Source organism: Oreochromis niloticus, linkage group LG2 (assembly GCF_001858045.2).
Source record: "Oreochromis niloticus isolate F11D_XX linkage group LG2, O_niloticus_UMD_NMBU, whole genome shotgun sequence".
Taxonomy (NCBI): domain Eukaryota; kingdom Metazoa; phylum Chordata; class Actinopteri; order Cichliformes; family Cichlidae; genus Oreochromis; species Oreochromis niloticus.
Genome location: NC_031966.2, coordinates 10,194,270 through 10,214,134, shown reverse-complemented (window position 1 = coordinate 10,214,134; position 19,865 = coordinate 10,194,270). Strand labels below are relative to the sequence as shown.

Below are 19,865 nucleotides of genomic sequence, written 5' to 3'. Positions count from 1 at the left end.
TGCCTAAAAAGGACAAGTAAACATTTAGACAACATCTAGTGCTTAAGTGCATAAGTGCAGCCTTATTGCTTTCATAGGAACCAAGAGCTACTGCTAATCTAATCCACTTCATTGATCATCAGCAAGCGTGAGCACCTCTACAAAAGCAGAAGCTTTGTCAGTTTGCCACTCTGGTGTGTATTCAGACAATTCCACAATCATCACAGGAGCAGAAATTCACGCCATAGATTGGAGCAAGCAGTCGGAGCAATGGTCAGTAACTCCAGAGCGCTCATGACTCCATCTCAGACTCTCAGGCCTCGGTTAGCATGTTAGTTGATGACGGTACAATAAGACAAAGACTGATCAAGTATGGCGTGTTAGGAAGAGTTTCAGGACACAGCCTCTTGTCTCTAAGAAGAACATGGCAGTGCAGTTTAGCTTTGCAAAGCTGAGTCTGAATAAACAATAAGAAGCTGTTGTAGGACTAAGAACTGTACATAAATTAATGCCATAAAACTTGATGAATCAAATGAATTTTATTGTAGAGATAGGGGATTCCACAAGCTACTCAAACATGGTGTGTACTGCACAGTCCTGTCAACCTTTTCACAAAATGAGGCAAAGCATCAGTATCCTGCCCTGTTGCCTCTTAGTTCAAAGAAAGCATCAAATTTGAACTCAGTAACATGAACAAACTCAAGTAGGAAAGATGAACAGATTTAATGGTAAAAAATAAAATGAACATGATTTATAAAAGTGTTCTTATTTACTCTGCACATGTTTTTTGTCATAAATTGCCCCACAGCTGAAACACCTTGTTTTCTTTTATTGCACAAAGCCCACATATGTCTCACCTGTGAGGTTTTAAAACATCTGCAGTCCTTAAGAAGGCCACACATTTACAAAAATAAAGCATTAACGTGGTTAAAACACTTTTTAGGAGGTTTTTATTTATTTATTATTTTTACAGTGGTAGAAAGATATTGTTATGCTTATTTTAACAACATTCAGGTAGTCATGTTTGAAAAACAGTTTTCAGAAACCTGCAGAAAACCTGTTTAACGCGTAGAGTTAATACATGATATCAGGAGAATATTTGTGGGTTTGACAGCGATTTTTTAAAAATGTACGCAAGTTTCCTCCATACGATCTATAAAGTCAAGTCTCTCACTGCTTTAGGATGGCATCAGGAGTTATTTCAAGCAGAACGAGTGCTGACTGACGGCACAAAGTCAGTCCCTGAGAGTCAAAATGAATCTGCACATGAACGAGTGTGCTGAGTCATGTGACTCCCAGTTTATGTCCTTTACATGTTTGCTGTTCAAAGGAAGACTGTAAGACTAAAGTGGAGTGCACTGAAGGACAGTGGATACATGAATGCCGACACATGCAGTCTACATTTGAAATTTAACTTAATGCATAAAAGCAAGTTCTGTAACAAAGCACCAAACTCCCATTACCATTTACTCTTCTGTACCTGCTCAGGTGTGGGTGGGTGTTTTATACCCGTATAAACAATGAACTTGATTTTGAGGTAACATTTCTTCACCTTTGTATTAAATCTGAGTGAGTAAAAGTCTGCAGTGTCCTTTAGTATTAAAATAATTTCCTTCTTCTTTTTCTTCCCATAATTATTAGAATTATTAAAAAAAAAAGTTTCCATTAAAAAAAAAAGGAAAAAATAATGAACATTAAAAATAATTACATGTATTCACACAGATTATTTACATGCCAAAGTGGCTGGAAAATAATAATTTAAGCTTTTTTTTTGAGGATTGAAAATTTGGATTATTTACATGTTACATCCAACAATGTACCAAAAGTTTGTGACTTAATCAAAGTACACAGGAACAGCTTTATTTAAAAAAAACAAAACAAAAACGGCTCATCCGTCCAAGTACCTTTCTGTCATCACTCATAGTGGCATGTTTCCTCTGCATTTTCAGCAGCTCCACGCCTCCACGGAGGGCGCTCATTCCTGTATAGATGCTGGCTCTCTCTGGTCCTGTAGGTCGCTTGTTCTTCAGCTTCCAGTCGCCTGTAGTGGGTGTTGAAGAAGATGAGGAAGCAGCAGGTGAACAGAGTGCACAGCCCTGCCATCACCATCATGGGCACTGAGGGTAGGAGACGACAGGAAGGTCGAGTTTTAGCCAAAACGCTCTCCTCAAAGACACTACGCATCTATTGCAAAACATTTCCACTTTCATGGAGGCTTCTTGTGTACGTGGGTCTAGATTCATGCAGCTCCAAAGTCAAAACCGGCCCACCAAAGGGTCCAATGTGACCATTATGTGTGAAAATTGGAGTAAAGCGTTTTAATGACTCTTTTTTTTTTTAATGTGCTGTAATTCCCACTGTGATCATGAAATACTAATAATGTAAAAAGTCAGGCATTCTTTCCAAATTGCTCCTATTATTCATCTGCGGCTCTCTTCCATGACGTGTCTTTTGCCCCGTCTTTCTCCCCTCACCGCCATTCGTCACAGCAGATGGCCTCCTCTCCCTGAGCCTGGTTCTGCCGGAGGTTTCTTCCTGTTAAAAGGAGGTTTTCCTTCCCACTCTCACCAAGTGTTTGCTCATAGAAGGGTCTTTCTAAGATTCAATTCTTTATCATACAGTATGAAGTGTCCTGTTGTGAATCGGCGCTATATTAATAGAACTGAAACTGAATTAGATTATTTTTCTTCCGACAGCTCAGCTTGTTCTTCTATTTTTAAGTGAATCCCTCATCAAATGAGAAAAATAATACTCTTCTTGTTTGGCAATATTTTTTTTTTAAATTTAAACAGGAACTGATTAGTCTTATGGACGTCATGCCCCTGATAATCTCTGAGCTTCTAAAAGGAAATAAAAACTGCAAATATTTTCTGGATTTGATACATTTGTTTCTTAGAAATGAGTTTATCCCAATTATGAATGTTTTGAATTGTTGATCAAGTAAAATGACATTTAAAAGACTAAAGGAATTTAAAAAGAATTGCAAAAATATTTCAGTCAGTAACAGAAAATTATCATTAAATGGATGATGATGCTTGAAAGGTGAGCTGGGACGTCAGCTTTGAACCGTGACTGCAGCAGGGTGGAGCTGCTAAATATTAAAACTGGAAAACTTGGTTTAAACTTCACCGCCAACAAATGATTGTGTTAGATAGACAGATGAACCGTCTGTGACTCTGTGCAGCACGGACCTCAGATTAAACTAACGCACATCAATAAACTTTAAACCGACCAGCAGCAGACAGAGGTTTGATGTAACATCGTGCGACCTACCCTTCCAGCTCAAGGCTGCTTCCCCGCAGGTGGACAGGGGAGAGTCTGCGAGCCGTGTGGTCAGAGCCTGAAGGAGGACGATGTAGACAACCGACTGAACCTGTCTGGAAGAAGAAAACGGTCACATCAGTCTCAGTATTGCAACTTCATGTTCTTCTATTTACCATCTAAGCAGACTTGATGTAACATGATCTGTTAACAGCAGCACAAACTTTTTAAATGGGTCATGAAAAGCTGAAAGCCTCTGTGTGCATCTCCAGATGTCAGCTAAGCAGCTGACTTTTAGAGTAAGCAATCTCCTGCCAAATTAAAGCCTTTGTGCATCATTTGAAGATTTAGTGCATCGCCTCACCCCCCCTTATTCTTTAATAAGACTTTAAGACACAAGTAGATGATAAATAAATTCCTCATATTGTGTCTGAAGTGGTTTTACGATCTTCAGGATCATTTACAGCAGAATTTTGCAAGAACTCCAGTTTTTGTCAAAAAACTGCTCAGACAGTAGTACCCTGATACGAAGACGAGTCCAGCTGACGTGGCCTCTCCAACGGGATACGAACACTCCACCGACAGCTCCATGGCAACCGGGTAGATGGAAAAACCGAAAAAGCCGAAGAAAGAGCAGACGGCGGCCACGGCGACTTTCTGCTGCGGCATCAGAGACACCTGAGAGGGCGGGACCAGAAAGAAAGGGGGAAAAATTTTGAATGTCTTTCAGGCTTTGATACAATATAATATAATTTTTTCCACATATTAAAGTACATCAACAGAGTCACCTGAGTCTTTTTGTTTTAAAGCTCAGGTGAAGGTTTACTATGATACTGGATGGCATTATTTGGTCACTCAGGAGTGTTCTTAATATTCTGCCACCCTCATGTATTTAAACAGGGGTTCTTTAACTGCGTTTACAATCAATAAACTACAGACTTGTTTATTTTGGGGCTCGCTGGCACCCACGGCTTTTTAATGACTTTCTATTAAGTGAGACAACATTAGAAGTGAGAGTCAGAGTGGGAGACGAATTAAAACCTGCGAGAGAAAAAGCTTTTTAAAACTTTTCATCACCTCTCACTGACGACACGCAGCTTTTCTGATGACCACCGACATTTAATGCTCCAGAGTAAATACCCAAATAAAGTCCTGGAGATTCTTATAGAAGTGTTAATAGAAGAGCTTTGATTAAATTCAGTCAATGATTCATACCAGTCGCTCTGAACATCCTCGTCTTCTAGTGCCTCAATTTTAATGCATATCCAACTCTGTACATTTAGATGTATTTACATACAGGCTGTATTTATTATTATTTTTAAAATATTTATATTTAATTTATAAGCTACACATTCCCTTGTTCCCTTCCTCGCACCTGCAAATGTGTGGGAGCATATGCCAGAGTCATTTTACTGATGGACCAAAGTGGCTCCTCAGTGGGCTTTTTCTAATGTTAGTTCAGTTTCCCGTGATGAAAACATGAGCTGCTTTTCCATAAAATTTAAAATATGAGCTCCAAGGATGGCCAAAAAACAGACTACTGTATTCATAACTTAACATTTTCCTGACTTTTACGTTTATTTTTTCAATTTATGTAACACACATTAGTTGGTGTCAGACTTTCACCTTCACATCACTGTTTTTTTTTGCCTTTTATACCAGTTAACAATCATTTTAAAAATTCATTATTCATTAATACTGGAGAAGAAGGGTTTTGAGCATTTAGGAAAATATATGGAGTAAATTATTTGTGTTTATTTGAGTTACTGTCTGCTGCATATAAATCCTTTGTCTGAAGACAGTTTTCTTTATGTAGTGGATGTCCTCTCAATAACCTGATACAGAAGTTTAATTTATGCTGTATTTTACTGAAACACTGCATTCACATAACAGAGCTGTCAGCATAACCTGATAAAAAGACCAAACAAGCCTTCTTTTCAAAGTGTTTGCACATCAAACACTGACTCTTTCCATTTCCTTTAAGCGCCCTCAACTTCTGTCTGACACACACTTCACGCAAATATAAACGTCTGTCTGGAAAAAACTGTACGTTAGTCTGCGAGAGGCGGTTACCAGTTTTAATGTGGACGAAAAATTAACTTCAAGAATCTGCAGCAGATTTTTGACAGCATGGTTCGTGTGTCAGCACAAAAAACTACTTTAGATCAAGAAATAATCATTAAAATCTGTCGTGAAATGAATACAATGTTGCTGATGAGAGTCTATCAATCAGTCCAGTGGTTTTTATAGAGATTATTCCTGCTCACTATGCGCCCGTCTTAATGGTCACAGTTTACACTCCATATCATAACGAAAGGCTTAATCTAGTTTCATAAACTTGACAGTCACTTGATTTGAACCAGGACCAAGACTTTTATGGGATCAACAGTACCCAGTATTAAGTCATTCTCACATTAGCTGATCTGTAATATCCAAAGTCTAGTTTATATGCTGTGCCCGGGAACAGTTGAGTGAACTGGAAGAGGACTCTTAATCAATGACAGCTGTCTCCATGAAAAAAACTTTAAGTAATTAACAAATCTATACAGGATGTGAGAGGACAGCATGTCACCGCTTCACAAATAAAGCCACAAAATGCTTAAAATCAACAACATCGTGCTCTGCATGAATGCTTTGTGCATGAAAGAGAAAATGAAGGAGGCTGAGGTGGAGCTGAAATGCTGAGACGAACTGAAGCATACTTAACCCAAGATCATCAGAGGTAGTATTAGCAGTGGTCAGTGGGAAAGCAGAGAGGAGGGATGCTCATGAAACACTGGCTAGTGTGAATACACTTGATAATTTATCAAAACACGTTATATAAAGATTCAAATGAAGACATCACATGCAAGCTTTAACTCTGCAGTTTATCAAACACCACTGAGCAGTCCTTGCCTTTAAATCTAACCTTTCTTCTTCCTCTCCTGTCCTCCTACATCTTTTTCCATCTCTAAGTTACCTCACTCACTTTTCTCTCCGTGTGAAGTACAGATACCTGAAAATTCTATTTAAGTACAGTAACCAAGTATTTGTACTTTGTTACTTTCTACCTCTGCCACTCAGTGAGTGTAACTATCTAAAGTCTTAATGCAGAGCCTTCTTCCTGGCCTGACGAACAGTCAGGGACCAGCTACTTTTCTTTGTGTAATAAATGAATGTTCTCACCACTGAGAAGGCGATGCATGCCACAGCACAGAAGCTCATGTTGATCTTTGTGGCTTCCATGAACTTCTTGGTTTTGTCGACATAGAGACCCAGAATACCGGCGCCGATGATGCCAAACACAATGAAGAGGGCGCCGCACAACCCAGCAAAGTCCTGCAGTGGTCAGATTTGATAGGTTCAGTCGGTAAATAACTGTTATAAGTCATGTTTTCTACAGCAAATAGCATCTATGCAAGTCTGGGAAAAGCTTTCTTTCACTTTGTTCAATAAGATGTTAGATTACTGTGCAAAGAAATTACACATTCATTAACATTTTTCTTAATTTATTCAGTTTGAGAGCTGTAACGTCACCACCATCTAGTCTCAAATATACCGTCTGTGTTTCTTTTTTTCATTTATCCTTCCATGACATTGATTTGGTGTCTTTCTCCTGGCATATACTTACGTTGGTGTATCCTTTTACACACAGGATCTGATCCAGCAGTGTGGAGAAGCAGGTGAAAACGGCGATCCCCGAGCCGAAGCAAAGCAGCAGGATGAGGTAGGCTCTGTTCCTCAGTAACTACAGAAGAAACAGACCGGACGATTTGTAAGAGAAGCCTCAGGGGAAAACAAGCGCACTGCGGCAACATCAACAAGGGAAACATGTGCAAAGAAAATGAAATGAAGCGGTGAAACAACGGCGTGCTGGCTGCTGTTTACTCTGTCTGCGACTCCACGCTCACCTGGCACAGGAAATGCAAACACACCTGTTTATCTGTGCAGAGCCTGCAGACATAGTGCACAAACTGTGTTGTTGGGAAATAAGATGCTAAAATCAGCAGTGTGCAGCTCGCATTAATAACAAAAGCTGCGTACTGTATAGGGAGGTAATCACAGCAGGTGCAGGGAAAGTATCAGCAGCACGTTTGGGGAGAAATGTCACGGATGCAGTGAGAACATCCTCACTTCAGAGACACTCATCGCCGCCTCTGTTAGAGACGTCACCGCTGCCGATGGAAATGTCAGTCGCTGCAGGAAGAAACGGCATCAGTGCAGCCAGACGAGCGCTCGCAAATGTCACTGTCAGCGAAATGACTGCTGCTGCTGGAAATGTCAGAGCTGGGGTTTGAAATTGATCGTTATTTTTATTATCTTTTTTTTTAATCATTTATTATTTATGTCAATGTGAGATGCCACAAGTGTTGGTCATTAACTTTTGTCTTCCCTCCTGCAGTTTGTGTTTTGTTCTGTTTGTTCGTGGTCTCTCCATGCTCCTCTTAGATGCAGATGGCCCCGCCCCTCCCTGAGCCTGGTTCTGCTGTAGGTTTCTTCCTGTTAAAAGGGAGTTTTTTCTTCTCACTCTTGCCAAGAGCTCACTCAAAGGGGGGTGTTTGACTGTTTGGGTTTTCTTCCTGTTATTGAAGGTTCTTTACTTTGTAACATACTACTCCTTGAGGTGACTGCTGTTGTGTTTGGTGTTATATAAATCAAATTAAATAGAAATTTTTAAAAAAGGTATAAAAAAAAGCAAAATTAATTTGCTTTATCCGAGTCCATCGTTACATTTGCTGAAGTGTACCAGTAATGACAGAGGGAGATACTTCAGGTTTTGTTGTCATGTCATTTATGAGCTTGTTTGATTGGTTTTGACATTTTCTTTCCAATTAAGTAGCTTTAAGATATAAGAATAATAAACTCCAGTTTGGCGTCACTCTGTAGAAAAATGACACGCAGAGAAATTAGGGGGATAAGAGTAATTACACTGCAGGAGCATGCAGGTGGATGCTGCATCAGATGGAGATGCAGAAGGAGCTAATGATCACTTATAATCACTGTCTATTCTAAACACGCATCTCCAAAGAATATTATATAGTTATGTAAGGAAATATTTTAGACATTCGAGTTTTTAAAATTCATAATCACTTACAGAAAAAAGAAAAGAAAATCTCAGAGGCTCATGTGAAGAGTGCTAATCTAGACTGTCAACAGAAATAAATCAGCCGAGCAGCTGAAGTTATAACATTTACCTGGATTGTGTTTTTTAATATCTATTATTCGACTCCTAACCTTTGCAGGTTGTTTTTATCTGCTAACTGTAACAGTAAGATAATTACAGACAGGACCTAGCTTAACAGTTGTAGGATATGTCTAAAAAAACCAAAAACCAAACATCTTAAACACCCCCATGGTTAGGCTCACAGGAAGCAGAGCTCTTTAGTTTGTTATTCATAATACTAGGCAGTTTTGACCGCGCTAAAAACAGATCCAAAGTGTGAAACAACAGTAAAGTTCAGGGCCGGAGATCTAAAGTGTGAACTGAAATTCACTCTAAAGCCAAATGAATCTTCAGTTTCAGAGATTAGATTAACTTTACATTAGACATAATCAGTAAATATAGCTCGATGAGATACCTCAGGCTCTGTTTGCACTCATTAAATGTTTAGAAGTGTTTTTCTGCTTTGTGTTTTCTTACCAGTTTGATCCCCTGTATGAACGGCTCTGAGTTGGAGGTCTCTGCGCTGGCTGAGGGCGGCGTTGGAGGGGAACTGCTGCGTATCCCCACTGTTGCTAGGACACAGATGATGCATGTCGGTATTGCATAGGCTAGAAGCTGGAAGAGGGGAGAAACACACATAATGTAAAGAATAATGGGTGATTGCACCTTATCTGACACAATTTATCATCATTAGAAGGTGAGGAGATCAGAAGCAGAGTGCAGGGTGAGAAGGTGCAGTCTCACAGTTCCCTGTAGCAATCACCTGAATCCAAAACAAGAGCCTTTTAAAGGTTTTAATAATTTCGCCCATAGCAGACAGTTACCAGTCAAGAAGGGTTAGCGAAAGAAAGGGAAAAACAAATATTGTGATGATAAATGGGTGACTGCAGCTTAAATCAAACACCATTTATCATCGTTAGCAGCCGAGGTGACCAGAGCCATATTTCAGTTTTATGTACACTGACAAGCCACAACATTAAAAGCAGTGACAGGTGAAATGAATAACATTAATCATTTTCTATTAATACAATTTTATGCTTGGCACACAAACTGTATATAAATGATGGACACAGCCACCGTGATGTCACTGACTAGCATTTTTGATGACTCAAGCTAAGCGTTTTAGCCGTCGCCATCCAAGTTTTACCCTGTTTAATGCCCGTTTTGACTCAAATTTACAGAATGAACAGCCGTGTGTAATTACAAACTATAATAACCTATATAATAACCTGGGTAGATCTGGGTAAAAGGGACAGGAGTCTCTCGGTGTAATGCACATACCACAGCATTGACTTGTCCTGTAGGATCTGAGCCTGATGCACAAACACCATGACAGACCAAACATTGTGCTGGTTTGAATGTTGTGGCTAATCAGTGTTTGGGAGCACTTGTGTGGTAATATTCTGGGGATTTGTCACAACCACCAATGTCCTTCACACTCACAAATCTTTTTATGAATCAGCCAAACCCGATTTTCCGATTACAGGTGTTCCCATTTATTATAAGAATCACAGACTACTCTGCTTTCTGAACACCAAAGGTTTCTTTGTTAAACTCACCAGCTTTGGGATCTGTGCAGATGTTTCAGCCATCACAGGAGAGATGACGTTAGCGAGGAGGATTCCCAGGGGATTAGCTGAGGACAAAAAAGAGAAGTGGAAGCGGAGTTTTACTGCTGTCTTATATCACTTTCTGTTCCCCGTTTCATTCACAACACAACACAACACAGCATGTGAGCAACATATCTGACCTTTAATCACCCTTTAACATCAGCTTCCCATTTTAATTTCTTTAACAGGCATACATATCAATAGAACTTGTTAGTAGTCATTTTAATAATGTAACAGCTGCGTCCACACAGGAGTTTGCTGACATGCTAAAATGTAAGCGCTTTGTAAGGCATTTTGCATTTAGCCTGTGTGTAGCAACATTGGGCAAACCTTCAGGGAGCATAAGCACAACACAACACAAAAAATTAAAATGACCACGATGATCAAACCAGCCTTTATTTAACTACAGTAGTTTTAGCCATTAAAACCCCTAAAGGATTAAGAAACATGACAACTTTTGATCAAAGCCACAGCTCTCAGGTCTCCATGTCCTTAATTGTGTATTTTCTATTTATCACATATTAAAAAAAAAAAAAATGGTGGTGGCTAGAATTTTACGCGGCCGTGTTCTCAAGTTAATGCATTCACAAGACTTGTTGATTTATCACAGTTACACATTTGAGTGTCCTGCCTTCATCACAACATTACCCCATCGGCCTTTTACAGGTGAGGGGAAAAACCCCACCATCAGCCCTTCACATTTCTAAAACTGCACAGTTAGCAGGTGGTCAACAAAGAAAAAGAAATTTTAAAGTTAGCTCTGTTGTTCCTGTTGTCAAGAAATTCCATGAAAGCTGAAGAAAAACTTTCCACAGGAATAAATAATAAATAAATACATTGAGGTTGTTTAGTTTTCCTTTTTGAACATTAGGGGCCAGACTGAGATGGTCCACAGCCCGGTTCTGGCCCTCGGGCCATAGTTTGCCCACATGTTACGTGAGAACACTAGAACCACCAAACTCAGGAGCCACAGCTCAGTGCCCACAGACTCCAGTGTTAAAGATCTGACCTTCATAGATAACTTCCAGCTTCATAACAGCTGTAGCCACGGTTAAGTTCAAAAAGGCTCAAAGTTTGGTGTTTGGCTGCCTTGATTGATGTTTTTTTGGTAGTTATTTTAAGCATCCAAGAAGATTAGATTAGATTGTTACTCAGCATTTATTAACAGGTATTTATCAGTTTGATGCAGTCATTCAATTCATGCCGATCCATCATCAAAACTGGTCATTTTGGAGAGAAACGTAAAGGTAAAGTGGTTTCTAATTAAACCTCCATCTTTGTACAGACTATTATCCTTTATATTTCTATACCTTATATCTCTGTCTGTTTCCTTTCACTGGCTTTATTTACACTGTAGAATTTCAAACTAACTTTGGAAAAAAGTCTACATTTATTTATCAAATTCAAAAATATTTGAAAAAAATAATATTATATGTGAATTTGCCTGATAGTATAAACTTAAAAATACTTCAAAAGCCAAATTCTGTGAACTCCTTAATTAAAACTGCCATAACAGATTGCCCCTTTGTTGTTTGAAATGTACATGACTAACACACAGCAGAACATCTGCGCAGGTTTGTAGATGCTGTACTGAAGGTGTGAAAGGTAAAATCACTCACCCATTGAGGCGATCATGTTAGCTGTGGCCCGCTGATGGTCGGGGAACCACAGGGCTGCCAGCTTGGTGGGAGCGAAAACGATGAGGGGCTGAGCCAAGGCGCCGAGGGTCTGTCCCAACATCACTATCGGGTACTGGATTTTAAAACTCTCACCCGGAAGCGTGCCGAGGAACCGCAACACGGCTCCGAGCATGTTCAGCCAGGCACCCAGAATCAGCTGTGACAGTCAGAGGGCAGGAGGGTGAAAGTTTAAGAGAAAATCCCTTCATATCTAGGAGTGAATTAACTGTCAGACAGTTTTAGGTCTTCTCAGAGATCAGTCAAAGACAGTGGGAGGTCTTCATCTTTAACAAGGTGCAGTTAATCTCAGATTCACAGGGTAAAACTAGCTTACATGGTGTGGTCAGACGCAGGTGGGACAGGATGTCATGTGTCTGAAGTGACAAATATAAATGGTAGGAGTTTGCATGCCTTCTGGGCTAAAAACAGCAGTCCACAACATTTTCAATTACTCATAGTTTTATTAATCATGCCACTATAACTAACATGTGTCAGAGTCATTGCACTCACTGGCGCTCAGTTGCAGCTCACCTACTCTGTATTATGTGCCACTAAATTCAGAGAAAAAGAATAAATTCCTTCATGCACACCTCGCCTCCACACAAAGTTTCATGAACTCCCGCCCTGTAGTTTCTGCGTAATCTCGTTATCAGACATACTAACAAACATTACCGCTGCCGATGGCCTGTGTCCTTATTGGAGGTAGCGATCCATTTTTCCTGACTCAGAGGTCATCCGCCCCCTCTCCCTCTCCTATGGCTGGTTGAACTGGTTATTGGGAAGCTGAATCCGGTCTGACTGCTGCGTTTATCAGTTCACTTCATCTTCCGTTTACTTTAAACAAATCAAATTTGCAGGACAATTTCCTGTACAGCATTTTTCCTGGGAGATGACTCCAGGATGAAAGGAGCATATAATGGCCATATCTCAGTCTTCATTCATTTTTAACTTGTACCCATTTCCATCAAGCCTATGTTTATATGCACGCATACAGCACTGGCTCTAAACTATTAAAACCCTCCCCTGGACGGTTTCTTCTCTCCGCACCTCTAAAATCATTCACTGCTCACTTCAAACTTTGTGTTCCAGAGTTTAGAATAAACCTCCCACTGTGCTCTGAGGTTTATCATCTCATACTAAAACATATAATATAAAAAAACCAAGCAGTTGGTACCGTTATCCTCAGTCCAAGAGTATCCAGCATCCAAGTGGTTGCAAAGCTGAGCGGTATGGCCACCACCATATAGACCAGCGATAACCAGTTGATCTCGTCCAGAGTGACTTTCAGGTACTGGGCAGACTGGTTCGCCACTGGTGCAAAGGTAAGCCATGTCTGAGGAGACAAAGATTTTTTTTTTTTAAAGTATGGAAAGCTACATATATATAAGTGACAGTGCAGGAGGTCCAATGAATGACCTTTATGAAGATTATCACTCATTCAGATTTTGTGCATTATATTTGAAGGACAAAAAATGCATGATAATGGCTGAAGGTCATACAAAGTGTACAAACTGAATGTGGCGGGCAACATTGCAGGAAAAACAAAAATCCATTTTCTTGGCTGCTTGGTATTTTACAGACCTGATAATAATAATATAATATATATGTGTCACTTAAATAAAAGAAAGAAAGAAAGATATATATATTTAAAAGAAATTAAGAACTAAATATAACTGATAATACATTAGACCTGAAAGATCTGGCTGTGTTCCTGATATAAATATGATCTGATATGATCAGTGTATTGCTATATATTCATATATGACAAGTATGGCATATGAGACCAGGCTGCATCTTTAGATCCATTGTAGAAAAACCACAGCAGTCGGGGCAAAGCCTGAACGACCTTTTGTAAATCTGCATTGTGTAAAGGTTTGCAGTGACTCCAGCCAGCAATTTAAAATGTCAGCTCTGTCAAAAAAAGGTAAAACCGAAGGTGTACTTAAGCAGCGTGCCAGCACGGATATTTCAGAAGCTGCTTTCCATTCAGTGCTGTCAGCTTAGTTTTGTGCAGGTGGACAATAATTACACTAAAGTGCTTTATCGCAGTGCCAGTCAGGTACAAATCATGTGGGTGGATATTTAACAACCACTCTGTTAGACACAATCGATTACATGACACATACTGCAAGCGAAGAAATACAAAGCATCCCTATTTCAGTACATCATCTTAGTGGTCACTCCTTCTAAAGCAGGGGCACTTTTTACTTTAGTGATCAGATTCCTGGAGCCTGTTTTAGTCTCATGATCTGGACACAACTTTAGAAAAAGAAAGGAAGTGACGAGACCTGCTCATCTCACATGAGAAGGAGATGATTTCTATTGTTTATCCTCCTAGTGTCATGTGAGAAATGTCTGCCCTCACATGACACCACTTAGCATGCATGAGACAGGAAATAATAGGACACTTTCATCATACTCTACAAGAAGGACAAAGCTACAATGCTGTGCTGAGCTGGTGAAAAGACATGTTCAACAAAAAGACTTCAGCCTTTAGAAAACTCTCATATTTTCACCTTGATTGTGGATGAATAAGAGTGAGTTGATCAATAGAGGCCTACAACATTTATTCAAGAACAATTTTGAAGCACAGGTCATATATGCACCCATCATGGGCATGAATGTCATGTTCATTTTGGGCTGTCAGTGATTTCTTTGAAATGTTCTTTTTCCAGGATGAAATGAGTCTACAGCATAAATCTTTAATGGCTTTAAAAAATTATGAACTTGGTGCACAACTTTGAATTTATTTTGGATTTTCTCTAATCTACACAGGCCCACATATACACTTTTACTCACTCATATCTTTTAATAAGTGGTGCTGAAGGTTTTACAATTTCTTTTAACTTGAACTTAACAATTGACTTCACCTGGTAGTTCCTATTTTCTCTGCTTTTTTGACAACACTTATGGGATTGACCAAACACTCAGAACAATGGGAAAGTCCAAGGAACTGAGTGAAGATCTGAGGTTTGTAATGTAAAGTAGGTAAATTATATTAGTCTTTGTAGTTTTGCTGTCCATCAAAGGAGGAGAAAGCATGAACAGCATGAGCAGGAAAATCCTCATGGATGAAGAATACTTCAAAAAAAGAGCTGCGGCTGCGTAAGCCGGTTATAAGCTACGACTAAAACCACATGCTGTGCTGACAAAAAGGAAACAACAGCTGCTCTCCTGCTAGACAGTAAACCAATATAATAAATTTAACAAATAAAGTCAATGTAAATGTAGGAACTTTATGTATTCACATCATAATGACATCTTTGGTTATTTAAAATTGCTGCTGAGATTGCATTTCTCTGCTAATAAACTCCTCCAGACTTTTTTTAAAGTAGGGCTTTACTTTGAAAAGTCTTGAATGTGAATTTATCTGCAGAAGAAGAAGAAGCTGAAACTTTAATGTGCACACGTATTAAGCAGTAGGAGCTACCCACACCCCCGCTGAGATTTTGACCACAAAAAGTGGTTGCAAAATGCCAGACTTGTGCATCAGACTACACCATGTTACATTAAGAATTGTACCTGGTAAACATCAGCATGTTGTCACTGTAACTGTGATGATTTTAATGTAGAGCAACTAAAAAGTGCACTAAAAATAGCTGAAATATCTCGAATCTAATGTGAATCTGTATAAAGAAGTCATATTTTCATGAAAAACATGTAAAATACTTAATAATTGTAGCTTCTCAGGACAAGCCAAGACATGTTTATACTTCTATTGCTTAAAAGGTTGAAATTATCCGTGTGTATAACACCTTTTCAGACAGAATCCAATGTCATGCTTATTTAAACATGTTTAAAAAGGAACTTATCCATGAATTTTTTTACTTTTTACTACACATATAACCTATAATTCACCTGGAGACTGGCTGCACAAGTGTATATGTGTACTTTTGGCCTGATACACCAACAAACTGAATGAATTTGACCTGTAAACTCTATACCGAGACCACAAAGGCAGTACCAGTCCTGTCCTCTATTGTATGGACGGTGAAGAAATCCTAATTAATGCCGAGCTGACGGGAGCTGGTCAGCTGATTTGGACACACAATGCCAGTCTTGTCCCCAGCAGTGAGGAATGCTTCTAGAAACGGTTTACACACATGCCCCTGTTTTGTTATTTCACAGGTCGTATCAGATCAGAGTATCGCTTCCTCTCAATCCCACATGCTTCTATGTTTCAAACTGTGCTAAATTTAGATTTCATGCAGACTCAGACACCTAAAAAGCATCAATGCGTACACTATAACTGTGGCCAACATGCGATGCTAACACACTAAAAAAGAAAAATCCTAAATTACCTGCAGAGATTATAGTTCATGCAATCTTGTCACAAGTGAAACTTTAATTTGAATATTTAAAATGTTTTAATTTAAATATGTTAACAAATTTTCATCTGCAATTTGTAAAAACTGTTAGATGATGAAATAAAATTGTTTAGATTTGTGACTATTCATAATTTGGGATTATGTTTTTCCATGTTTGTAGCACCTTTTAAGCGTTTTCATCCATCTGTTAGAATAAACTCACAAACAGAAAAAATTGCACTAGAAGAACTGGTTTATGACCTTCTGTTTTCTAAGTATTATTATTAAAATAATTTGAACTGGAACTTAAGAGGAACTTACTTTATTGTATATTTGATTGATCATTCTAGTAAGCGCTTAAGCAACAAAATCTGTTCTTTGTCATGACATCGTGGGCAGAAATGTTCACCTGTTAACTCTGTAAAAACTCCAGCAGCAGCTCCATCAGGCTTACAGATCACTTCTCTTTCAGTACCTGCTTTAGAGAAGCCACAGCTTATGCACACACTTTATGAATGACTGCAGGAAGACAACAACCGCTAACAGCTTTCACTTTTCCGTCACTGTGGAAACTTCGCTGACACGCTGAGTAAAAACTCACTTCCCACAATAAACCCACTAAGGTAGTCTGAGTCACAGCTGTTGTTATGCTGTGGAATTAAACACCAGACAAGGTTGTAAAATTAATTCTTAATGTAATTACAGATTTTCTGTCCTCTCATGTTTAAAAAATAGACCGTGATACCGTACCCTGCACCTTGACTCACAGGCTCTTTCTCTAGATTGTTGCTGTTCTTTTCTTTATTATTTGTCTTATTAGGGACTATAATTAATTAATAAAGTGAAGAAAATGAAATAAATAATGTTAGGGAATATTAGGATTCATAGTTTCATTTCATTTACTCAGATTTTCTATAGATACCACAAAATATCATCAATTCTCATGGCCACTGTCATCATATAGGGAAAATATGATATAATGAAAACAGAAACATGGTCGCAAACATTTTTCTAACACATATAAAAGCACTGGTCAGGGTCTGTAACATAAGTTTCAGGTGTAGCTGGAAAAACAACTGTGCAAACCAGCATGTTTCTGCAGAACTTTAATGTAGATAATGAGTGGCTGTTCATAGCTTGTAGTCCAGTTCAGTCGATACCAGAGTGAACTGTAAACACTCTGCACAGATATGTGGATGCTAACATAAAAGGAAAAAGAGCTTTATGCAACATTTAATTACTGAAAACATGATTAACATTTTCAAACTCCCCTTTAATTACTGTGCAAGACTAAATGAAGCCGTTGAAGTGGTTTGGGCATCTGATTAGGCCCAGGGAAGATCCAGTACACACTGAAGACACTTTATTTCTTAGCTGATTCAGAAAAACCTCAGTATTCACCCAAAAAAGCTGGAGGATGTGCCTGTGGAAGAGGAGATCTGGGCATCTCTGTTTAGACTCCAGTCCCCATGACCGGAACCCAGACAGGCAGCAGGAAATGTATGGATGGCAATGCTCATGTTTAACTTGATGTTACTGTGCACTAACTATAGCAAATAAAAAAAAAATACACATTCTTTGTCAGTGTGGCCAAATTTGTTAACTTAAAAAGGATCAAGGAGCTCAGGCGCAACTACTTTTTTGTTACTGGAATATCTACATGATATTAACCCTCTGGGGTCCAGGTATTGGCCGTTTTTGACTACTTTTGATTTTACCTCTATATTTCACGTTTAAAATGTGTTTTTCTTGCCTTGTTTGGTATCATTATTTTCAGCACAACCTCAAATATCTGAAATTTGAGTTATTTTTTCATTTTGGTATACTATATTAGCACAATTGATCTAAATTCAGACAAAAAATTCAAAATCCGAGTAGAAAAAAAGTTATACTTTTTACTGTAAAACCCACAAACATGTTTAACGAATCATTTTCATAACTTGAAATGCAAATAGAAATTGTACATTTCTAAAAATTATGCACAAGTTTTGCAAACAACAAAGTTATATGGTACCAGTTACCTAAAAATGCAGCCAAGGCCTCAGGCGTTTTTTATATAACCATTTAAATCTATTTACAGAACAATCAGGTGTGCTGCATCAAATAAGAAGGCACACAAATTATTTGTGCCAGTCCAAAAAATAGTTTGTGTTCAGTATAAGACAGAGGAGAACACCACAGGCTTAAACCCTGCAGGTCTGACAGCAGGAGATGTATCAGTCCTGTTTTCCACGTGGAGACAGCGTTTACACTGGAATCTGCCTTTGACGGCTTTTTTTGGAGAAAATGTGAAATTCAGCAGTATAACTGACACACAATACAAAACAATAACTACACAACACACTAACTACAGCCTCCAAACACGCTAAACGTCACTAATGTCTCACATATGAAAAACTCGCTCTCTCTCTTTCTCCATCTTGTAGCTGTGTCGTCTTAAATTGGTCATGTGATTTTGACGCACCGGCACGTCCGTCGACCCCAGAGGGTTAAGCGCTATTTGTTTTGTAATATTCTGAGATTCAAACTAACACTGAAACTGCACATTTACCAAACAACAAAAGCTAAACTGAGACTCTGGAATCTAAGTGAAACTAAAGTGAACTGACAAATAACATTTTAAATTACATAAAAATTAAAACTACTACTACTCATTCCTAGGTACATGACTAATCCAAACTGCCTTGTTCTCGCTCTAATTTTTATCCATGGTTGCATTGACATGTGGTTGGGGTGGGGGGTAGAAAAGGATGTCAGTGCCACCCCATGTCTCCCTTTTAGCTCCGCCTCTGGCACACTGTACTTGTCAGCCCTGTTGCACAGATTTACATCTTGTTTGCTTATCAGCCTTATTTATCAGCCACGGAATGACTCTTTATGGCCTGAGGGTCTTAAACGGGAACTGGGGACACCTGTTCCTCGGAACAATAGCTCCCATAAGGAAGAGGAGTCCCGTGGAAGCAGGAAGTAGGAGAACGATTGCGGGAGAAGCTCAGCACACCCTGTTTTACAATAACATCGCCACCGGGGAGTTATACCAAGTCAAACAAACATAGAGGGGGAACACCACATGTCACGTGTCTACCTGTATTCATAAACACACCTGGTTTCACCTTTCACAGACTCACCGTTGCGTTGGAGCAGTTTAGGAGACACAACACCAGCAGCACAAACCACCTCCTCTTGTAAAGTTTGAAAAGCTGTCCATTCTTCAGGTCAGAGTTTGGTCCTCTGGAAACAGCAGCGTAAACAGTCCGAATGTCGTTGGAGACTTCGCCGTTATTATCCATCACCATTAGTATTATTATTACTAGTATTATGAAAAGTTAACTGGTTAAGCCAAACAGCTGCTTAGCTCCCAGAAGTTGGACAAACACCGAAGTTTCGGTCGCTTTTGGTCAAAAAATCCCTGAAACCTTAGAACGTGTGTATGTCTACTAAGAAAACCAAGATGTAAATCCATCCTGCTGTCTCCCGACGGACTGTAGAGACATTTTGTGTCTCACACAGAAGCCGGTAACTCAGTTTGAAGCCTGGAAAAAGTCAGCAATCGTCTGAACATTAATCCGGGAGCTACAAAGATCTTCGACTGAGAGGATGAGCCACTCCGCCCTGAAGAAAAGCGCTGTCAGCATGCAGAACTTTAAAAAGGTTCTTCAAACTGAATGAGTGCTGCCTTCATAAACGATTAATAAAGAAATCAGCTCTAATAATTTCCAAAACATCGATCTGTGTGTGTTTTTCTCAATACATTTCAAGTCTAGAAAAAATCTGAAAGATTCAATAAAGCTAAATTTTGGACTGTGTTTATCATTTAATAAAGGATTAACACAGATAAATTAAACGTTAATGTGTGCTGGTGTAATAGACTAGACCAAGGGTGTCC

At 39.0% G+C, this 19,865-nt stretch overlaps 1 protein-coding gene across 2 annotated transcripts; it reads right to left on the bottom strand.

Annotated features, from left to right (window-relative positions):
* Positions 1-503: 503 nt before the first annotated feature.
* On the bottom strand, positions 504-19,601 carry slc49a3 (solute carrier family 49 member 3). 2 transcript variants are annotated; one of them, XM_005467201.3, is made up of 10 exons: positions 19,108-19,601; positions 12,847-13,005; positions 11,613-11,829; positions 9,943-10,019; positions 8,861-8,998; positions 6,851-6,967; positions 6,406-6,558; positions 3,761-3,918; positions 3,253-3,356; positions 504-2,020 (listed from the first exon to the last, which is right to left on the bottom strand). In XM_005467201.3, the coding sequence occupies exons 1-10, from the start codon at positions 19,273-19,275 to the stop codon at positions 1,839-1,841; spliced, it is 1,473 nt and encodes a 490-aa protein (XP_005467258.1). In that variant the 5' UTR covers positions 19,276-19,601; the 3' UTR covers positions 504-1,838. The 2 variants fall into 2 exon arrangements, with proteins under 2 accessions (XP_005467258.1, XP_003443474.2); XM_003443426.5 differs by having other exon boundaries at positions 504-2,096; positions 19,108-19,598.
* Positions 19,602-19,865: the final 264 nt, after the last annotated feature.